Here is an 8,912-nt window from a genome sequence, read left to right on the forward strand (position 1 = left end):
TTGGGGAGACAGGCCCAAGCCACCAAGTACTCTGGGGGTAGGGAATCCTCAGACTGCAGACCTCCAGGGAGCCAGTAGTTTATTTGGATTTCTGCTATATTTATAGTTCTCAATACTCTGCCTGACACATAGTAGGTGTCACGAATTGAATGATGTCCCCCCCCCCCATATGTGTATTAACTTGGTTAGGCCATGTGTGGTTGCCCTCCATTTTGTGATTGTAATTTTATGTCAAAAGAATTAGGGTGGGATTGTGACACCCTTACCAGGTCACGTCCCTGATCCAATGTAAAGGGAGTTTCCCTGGGGTGTGGCCTGCACCACCTTTTATCTCTCAAGAGATAAAAGGAAAGGGAAGCAAACAGAGAGTTAGGGACCTCATACCACCAAGAAAGCAGCACCAGGAGCAGAGCACGTCCTTTGGACATGGGGTCCCTGCGCCTGAGAAGCTCCTCGACCAGAGGAAGATTGAGGACAAGGGCCTCCCTCCAGAGCCAACGGAGAAAAGAAAGGCTTCCCCTGGAGCCAACACCCTGAATTTGGACTTGTAACCTACTAGACTGTGAGAAAATAAATTTCTGTTAAAGGCATCCACTTGTGGTATTTCTGTTATGGCAGCACTAGATGACTAAGACAGTAAGACAGTAGGAATGCAATAAATACGTGTTGGCTGATAGGCTAAATAGATGACGTAATGGAACGGGATGGGGGATTTTTGGTTCTGTGAGTTTACATCAATCTTGGAAAGGTATCTAAACCAGGACTTTCCCACTCTATGCTGGGAACTCAGAAACTCGCATGAGCTCCTAAAACTTAAATGTTTTACCCTGCCTTTAGGTATCCTCTGTATCTAACCCATTATCTAGCAAGCCCAAATATAAGCCTAAGTAAGGCCAAATCCCACTGAAACTTTTTTTTTTTTAATTGTGCTTTAGGTGAAGGTTTACAGTTCATTTCTCATACAAAAATTTATACACGTACTGTTACGACATTAGTTGCAATTCCTATGACAGCATACTTCCCCTTTTCACCCAGGGTCCCCTGTGTCCATTTAACCAGTTCCTGTCCCTTCCTACCTTCTCATCCTGCCTCCGGACAGGAGCCGCCCATTTAGTCTCATGTATCTGACTGAACTAAGAAGCACACTCTCACATGCATTATTTTTTGTTTTATCGTCCTGTCTAATCTCTGTCTGAAGAGTGGGCTTCGGGAATGGTTTCAGTTCTGGGTTAACAGAGCATCTGGGGGCCATAGTTTTGGGGGTTCCTCTGGTCTCTGTCAGATCATTAAGTCTGGTCTTATGTGAATGTGAGTTCTGCTCCATACTTTTCTCCTGCTCTGTCTGGGACTCTTTGTTGTGTTCCCTGTCAGGGTGGTCATTGGTGGCAGCCGTGTACCATCTAGTTCTTCTGGTCTCAGCCTGGTGGAGTCTCTGGTTTATGTGGCCCTTTAGTCTCTTTGGCTAATATTTTCCTTGCATCATCAGTTTTCCTCACTCTCCTTCGCTCTAGGTGGGTTGAGACCAGTTGATACTTCTTTGATGGCCACTTACGGGCTTTTAAGACGCCAAACCACCACTCACCAATGTGGGATGCAGAACATTTTCTTAATAAACTTTGTTAGGCCAATTGACCTAGATGTCCCCGGAAACTATAGTCCCCAGTCCCCTGCCCCAGATATTCTGTCCTTCAAAGTGTTTGGATGTATCCAGGAAACTTCTTAGCTTTTGCTTTGGTCCAGCTGTGCTGACTTCCCCTGTATTGTGTGTTGTCCTTCCCTTCATGAAGTTGATCCTTGTCTACTCTCGTTAGGGAATTCGCCTTCCCTTCCTCACCCTGATAACCATCAAAGAATACTATTTTCTGTGTTTAAACCTTTTCTTGGGTTCTTATAATAGTGGTCTCATACAATATTTGTCCTTTTGTGATTAATTTCACTCAGAATAATACCTTCGGATTTATCCATGTTGTGAGATGTTTCGCAGATTCATCATTGTACTTTATGGTTGTGTAGTATTCCACATGTGTATGTACCATAATTTGTTTATCCATTCATCTGTCAATGGGTACCTAGGTTGTTTCCATCTTTTTGCTGTTGTGAACAATGTTGCAGTGAGCATGGGTGTGCGTATGACTATTCGTGTGAGGGTTATTTCTCTAGGAAATACTCCTAGGAGTGGGATTGCTGGATCATATGGTATTTCTATTTCTAGCTTTTTAAGGAAGTACCAAATCATTTTTCAAGGTGATTCTATCATTTTACACTCCCACCAGCAGTGTGAAACTCTTGATAAGTATAGGCCATCAGCCTCCTCTTGACAGAGCTAGAGGCAGAATTATAAAATCGGTGCCTTAGAATCAGACCTAGAGGGCAGGACCTACCAGTATTTCACTCAGATGAAGTCACCCTGCTGAACACCCAACATGAACCCTGGAACCAATCTACTTATATATGCACCATAAATGAGGACATGAAGATAGAACGCTCTAAGCTAGTTTTAATGCTCTTATACAGCAGTTATAAGTCCCTTTCCCCTCCGCCGGGCCCCATGCCGGCAGATAAGAGGACCACAGTGATACAGAGAGAGAAGAGTGGCTCCGTCCTCAATCCTGGAAATTCTGTAGTCAGAAGGATGCCTGTGAATGTAGTCACCGCTTCTCAGTCGTAATACAGACTTAGGTAGGCCACACGATTCCGATGCTTTCTAAAGTCTTTGTCTGTGGACAGCTAAAATGAAAGAATATTAAGCTCAATATCCTAACAAAGATCCTCCACCTCTGGTCCTCCTGGCTGTACATTATAGCTGTGAGGCTCAGCTGAGCCCCAACTCACAGTAATCTGCCCATTATACCAGGTGCCATCAAGTTGACTCTGACTCATGGCGGCCTCCTGTGTGTAAGAGTAGAACTGTGCTTCACTGGGTTTTCAATGGCTGATTTTTCAGAAGTAGATTGCCAGGCCAGTCTTCTGAGGTGCTTCTGGGTGGACTCAAACCGCAAACCTTTCAGCTAGTAGCTCAGCCCGTTAACCATTTACATCACCCAGGAACCCACAGTAATTGAGACGTAGTGATTCTCTCAGCATTTGTCTATGCATCCACCCGTTACTGCCTCACTTTTGTTTATATCATGCCAGGAATTATTTGCTAATTCTGTGTATAAACTCTCTCCAAATAGCTGGCATGTTTTTTGAAGACAAAAAATCATACATTTAATTTTTGAGTATCACCCAAAGGCTCTGGCACAGTCCAGTATTTAATAAACATCTGTGGAATTAACCCAATGTTCCGCTAGGGGAAAATAGGCACCTCTGGAATATTATGATAGCTAACATGGTTTGAGCACTGATGTATGAGGTACTGTGTTAACTGCTTCGTTATCTCAATTAATTTTCACAGGTATATTGTATTATACCCATTTTACAGATAAGAAAACTGAGGCTCGGAAAAATTAAGGGGCTTGCTCAATATTACACAGCAAGTAAATAGTGGAGCTAGTAAATACAGGCAGTTTGTCACCAGAGCCCATCCTCTTAACCAGAATGCTCTCCAACTCCTTGATGATCTAATCTCTAGGGATGTGATGGAAAGAGCACTGGACTAGGAGCCAAAAGATCTGAATTTGAGCCATGCAACCTCCACAAGTCACTTAAACCACCTGAGCTTCAGTTTCTTCCTCTGTCATATGGAGATCATTCTCCTCTATATAAAAAAAATACCGCAGAAGATTTTTTGAAGATCAAATAAAAAAAAACGTGACCTTTATTAGATCCGAAAAGCAAAACCAAACCCAATTCCAACTCATAGCAACCCTATAGGACAGAGTAGAACTGTGCCATAGAACTTCCAAGGTGCACTTGGTGGATTTGAACTGCTGAACTTTTTGGCTATTAGCTGCAGTACTTAACTACTACGCCACCAGGGTTCACTGTCACAGCAACATGCAAACTCTCACTGACAGACAGGTGGTGGCTACACACGAGGTGCATTCACCATTCACTGGGAACCGAACCCAGGTCTCCCACATGGAAGGTGAGAACTGTACCACTGAACCGCCACCACACCCCGGATGTTCAATCTTATTACCTCGGCTTTTAAGGTCCTTTTCTGTAGACATGGAACCTGAGCCCAGTCTGGAGATCCAAATTTCATCGGCCAAGCAATTTTTCGGGGTGGCTTCATTTCTGGGTTGTATGTGCCAGGGCTAGAAGTAGAAATACACAACACCATGTCTAAGGAGTAAATATCCATACACCAACTCTACCATTACCATAGCTATCCCTGAACCCTAACTCTTTGGGATTAGCTTTTTAATGTTGGGCAAGTATGGGGGTCCCTTTGCCTGTTACTGTATTTCTGATCAGTTGTTAAAGATACCCAGTCTTGACATTCAGCTGGGGTAAAGATCGATCTTAGTTTAAAAAATATTTCTGCAACTCGTATCCTTAGTTGAAAGGCCAGAAGATCTGAGAAGTGGCAGATGAGGAAAGAGGTCTGCGACAGTGATCAATTAGTACTGCCCATGATTTGAAATGGAGGATAAAAGTGCCACAATAATTTAACCTATCACCAGTAAAAAAAAGTTTCTCCAAGGGATAGCAAAGCAGACACAGTTCAGTGTTCTTGATGATGGGCTTATTTTAAAGTTGTCTTTGTTCATAACACTTTGTCCTTTAGTGAAAACTTTTTAGTGTGGAAGAAAGAGTCGACATGGGGGTCAAGATTCAATACTCCCACTTCCTGAAAGCAGCCCCGAGAAAGTTACATGCACTATCTGATACTCGGATGTTTCATCAGTAAAAGACAGACCTTGACCCTTTGCCCTACAATTCCATAAATCTCGAGTGGCTTCCTAAAGCATTTAGATTAAACCCCTTGGCCTGCGAGGCCTACATAATCTATTCCCAGCCTCCCTCTCTGACCTCACTTCCCCCTTCCTCACTATACTCTAGCCATACTCCAAAAAGCCCATTGCCATTGAGTCAATTCTAACTCATAGCGACTCATAGGACAGAGTAGAACTGCTCAATACGGTTTCCAAGGAGCGCCTGGTGCAATTGAACTGCTGACCTTTTGGTTAGCAGCCGTAGCTCTTAACCACTATGCTACCAGGGTTTCCCTAGCCATACTAGCCTTCTCTTTTCTTCTTCCCACCAAATTCCTTCCCAATGAATGGCCTTTGCACCTGCTGCGCTTTTTGCTGGGAAAGCTCTGTCCCCAGATCTTCACAGGGCTCTCTCCTGCTTGTCATTCAGGTCTAGAACCAAATGTCATTTCCTCAAAGAGAGCTTTCTTGGCAATCCTCGCTGAAGTAGCCTCCAGCCCATCATCATCCTGTTTCGTTTCCTTCATAGCACATCACACCAGGTCCCCATGCTTCCTGGTTTGTCCCCACAGTCCCGGCTTGCAGCTAATATCTTAGCATATTTCATGCTCAGAGGTGTCCCCAGTTTGGCTAATAAATTATACGGTCATTCTCCTTACTACCAGTGATATTTTCTTATTTACTTGCTTCTCATATTACATTCTGGTCTCCAGAACGTGAACTCCAGGAAATCAGGAAACTTGTGTAATGGGTTTACTGCTAAATCTCTGGAATCTACAAAAATGCTTGGCATATTAATAAACACTTATTGACTGACTGACTATGACTCTCCAATTCTACAATGGCAGAGAACTGGGAGGGAAGAGGGTAAATTTTAAAGATACAGTGGTTTCTTATTTAGCTGGGGTGGTTTCGATGTAGCCCTTTTAATGTACCTCTTTCCTATTGCTTTTCGTTAAAATGTGCCAGGAAAATAGGATACACACCCAGGATAAAAGTCCTTTTCTGAATCGCACTTCCTGCATCGAGGCAACATGGTATTAAATGGAGCAAAAGATTGCTTGTGTTTTTCCTCCGGAGACTGTATTTTCTGGTACCTGCCTGGGTAAGGTGTTATATTCTGTTTCCAAGAAAAAGATCAACATCATGTTAAAAAAAAAATCATGTTAGAGGGTGATATATACACACATAAAGCCTTCTAGATGGAAAAATTGGAATGTTCCCTTCCTGTTCATGAATCAACCATGGTTCAGCCACCTCAAGCTATAGAGAAAAATAGGCCTACAGTAGGTAGAAAATCAAGATACGGGTATGGTTCAGCTACCTAAAGATACATAACGCTTAAAAAAAAAACCAAACCCATTGCCATCAAGTCGATTCCGACTCATAGCGACCCTATAGGACAGGGTAGAACTGCCTCATAGGGTTTCCAAGGAGCAGCTGGTGGATTTGAACTGCCAGCCTTTTGGTTAGCAGCCAAGCTCTTAACCACTGCACCACCAGGGCTCCATATAATGCTTAGGATGTAGAAATAAACCCATGGTGGGCAGAATGCCAAGGTAACTACTTGCAGCCCTACTGGTAGTGGGGGGGGGGCCTGCAGCCCCACTTAGAGATTTTTAGAGCCAGCACCTGCAGCCCTACTCCTTGAACTTGAAGTGTCAGGATATCATCCAGTAGATGCAATCCCATGTACTACAGTGTAGAACTGCCCCCCATACAGTTTTCTTGACAGTAATCTTTATGAAAACAGATCACCTGGCCTTTCTTCTGTGACACTGCTAGGTAGGTTTGAACTGCCAGCCTTGAGGTTAGTAGTTGAGTACAAACTGTTTATGCCGCCTAGGGACCTTTAGGATCCAATACTGACTACTTTGGACTTGAGATTCACTCACACAAAAGGGTGGACAAGTTGGAATTTGTTTTCTGACAAGATAATTTGATGTAAATGCAGCTTCTAGTATTTTAACCTCAGGTGTCTCAGCACCAAAGCCCTATCTTGAGATGATTTCTTCCCACGAACTGTTTTCCAGTCTCCCCAGTATACTCAGGCACTCATTTGCAATGTGAATGTCCAAACATTTCAGGCAGGCTTCTTCCTTAACAGCTTTTGCCTAAATGGCTACTTTTCTTGAATTTCAGGGCATACTCTTTTAGGTAATCTCCCCCCGTCAGCCCTTTTGTCTCCCTTACAAATACAGGCAACATGCGTCACACCAAAACCTGCACATATTCAGCTATTTCTAACCTTGATTGGTTGAAACCTCAAGCTTGTTCTCGCTCCAAAAGCATACCCTTTTTTACTGGTTGGGATCTTCGTGAGGTTGTATGCCAAGCCATATTTCTTCAGGTGAAATACATAAAAAGAAAAAAAAAAAACACAGAGAACATTACAGCCATCGTTTAGTGGAGCTTGGAATGCTCCTCTCTGAATCTTCTCTGCAAGAGATTGCCCTTTCTTCCTTGTCTTGGTGCCTTCGAGGTCAATATACCAGCATGACACCAAACAACTAAGTAACACAGGTAACTCTGCAAGGAATAGGGCTGGGTAAAAAAAATCCTATGATGCCAATGAATCCTGTCCTCATACCCAAAGAGTGAAATGCACTCTAATGTAACAGTCAGTCAGATTATATTGTTATTTCATAAACGTACTGCCCTTCATATCAACAGTCCAGGTTTGGACTAACGGAGCGTAATTGGCATTGGCCCACAGCTCTTTGGAGGTGTTAATGGGGTACGGACTATTCTGGGGACTCCCTGAGGCAAAGGCTTGCATTTGGTGGAAAAGGAAGAGGGGAGCAAAGGTCACTGACTCTTTGACAATTGGCCAGACAACTGGTTGTAGGAGTTCAGGGCACCTTCTCCTGTTGGGGACTCTGAAGATCACAAATCCCGTGGAATTTTTCTTCTATTGAGCTTGCGTGTCTTTAGACAGCCCTGGAACTGAGACCTATCTAAGGCGAGGTGAATACTCACGTCTTCCGTTATGTAACATCCAGGTCCTCTGTGGGGTGCCCCCCTCAGAGGGAGAAACTTGTTCCCCATTAAGTCTGGGGGATTGTAGCAAGGAAAGACTTTCCTCTGCTGACATGTTCCAAAGGAATAATTAATCAGCGATTCTGAAGATCAAGAAAGAGGAGAAACTCCACGTGAGAGAAGGCACCTCGGTCTCCGTGTGCACGTTGGCCGTTGGAGGATGGCGTGTGGGGGGATGCGGCACAGAGGTCAGGGTTCGACCGTGCTGTTAACAAAAGCCAGAACCCACTCCACCAGGAGGGCGAACTGCATTTCCCTCCCCTTTGTCTTTCCCAGCCTCCCTGTCTTCTCGTTCCCCCTCCCCTCTGCACAAGGCTCCTCTACCACAGCTCGCCTCACCCGCCTCGCTGAAGCTGAAGCACATCGTGCACACGCCTCTCGGGCCAGCACTTGTGTACTGCGTTGCCAAGGGAACGCAGGGGCGTCGGGAGCACCCGCGCGGCTGCGGACCCGGAGCACGCTTGCGCAGCGAGTCGGGGTGGTGGAGGAGGGACAATTGGGGGCGGAGGGGGGATACTCGCCCCTCTGGGGCGGGGCACCAAAGGAATTGCCATCTCTGCTGTTGGGCTGGGGGAAGAGAAGTTGTTGGATCCGCGGCTGTAGAGGGTACGGAGTGGAAGGATGGGCAGAAGGGCTTTGGAAACTGGCCTCTGGGAATGCGCTGCTGTGGAGAGAATGCCCCAAGACCGGGCTGCTAGGATCTAGGAAAGGAAGACGCAGCCCCTGCAGTGATGGCGCACCTGGGTGGGCTCCTTGGGCGACTCCCAGAGCAAGACCAAAGGAGGGGATTGGGAGGGGAATGGGACGCAGAGGATAAATAGCTCTTTTAAACCAGTTGTCCAAAGTGTCCTCCGACTCCTGGCAGCCCACGCGTGTCAGAATAGAGCTGTGATCCACAGCGGTTTCAGTGGCTGCTTTTTCAGAAGTGGATCACTGAGGTGCCTCTGGGTGGATTCCAGCCACCACTGTTTGGCCACCCAGGGCCTCTAGCTGTGTACTAGGTCCTCTTAGAGCCATTTTTGCAGGAGGCCCGCTGGTGCAATGGTTAAC

At 45.4% G+C, this 8,912-nt stretch overlaps 1 protein-coding gene across 1 annotated transcript; it reads right to left on the bottom strand.

Annotated features, from left to right (window-relative positions):
* Positions 1-2,084: 2,084 nt before the first annotated feature.
* CIMAP3 (ciliary microtubule associated protein 3) lies at positions 2,085-8,416 on the bottom strand. Its single transcript, XM_064279971.1, has 6 exons — positions 8,202-8,416; positions 7,803-7,953; positions 7,072-7,167; positions 5,810-5,943; positions 4,085-4,202; positions 2,085-2,727 (listed from the first exon to the last, which is right to left on the bottom strand). Exons 1-6 carry the CDS (start codon positions 8,414-8,416, stop codon positions 2,659-2,661), a joined length of 783 nt encoding a protein of 260 aa, XP_064136041.1. The 3' UTR covers positions 2,085-2,658.
* Between the last annotated feature and the right edge of the window lie 496 nt (positions 8,417-8,912).

The sequence above is a fragment of the Loxodonta africana genome, chromosome 3 (assembly GCF_030014295.1).
Source record: "Loxodonta africana isolate mLoxAfr1 chromosome 3, mLoxAfr1.hap2, whole genome shotgun sequence".
NCBI lineage: Eukaryota > Metazoa > Chordata > Mammalia > Proboscidea > Elephantidae > Loxodonta > Loxodonta africana.

What these genes read in the sequence shown, in the direction of transcription:
- CIMAP3 (XM_064279971.1), bottom strand. Translation starts at nt 8,416, where the DNA reads ATGGCAATTCCTTTGGTGCCCCGCCCCAGAGGGGCGAGTATCCCCCCT. An exon ending in GATGTTACATAACGGAAGAC is followed by an intron (nt 7,168 to 7,802) that starts GTGAGTATTCAC and finishes TTTCACCTGAAG; the next exon opens with AAATATGGCTTGGCATACAA. An exon ending in AAAGGACCTTAAAAGCCGAG is followed by an intron (nt 2,728 to 4,084) that starts GTAATAAGATTG and finishes CTTTCATTTTAG; the next exon opens with CTGTCCACAGACAAAGACTT.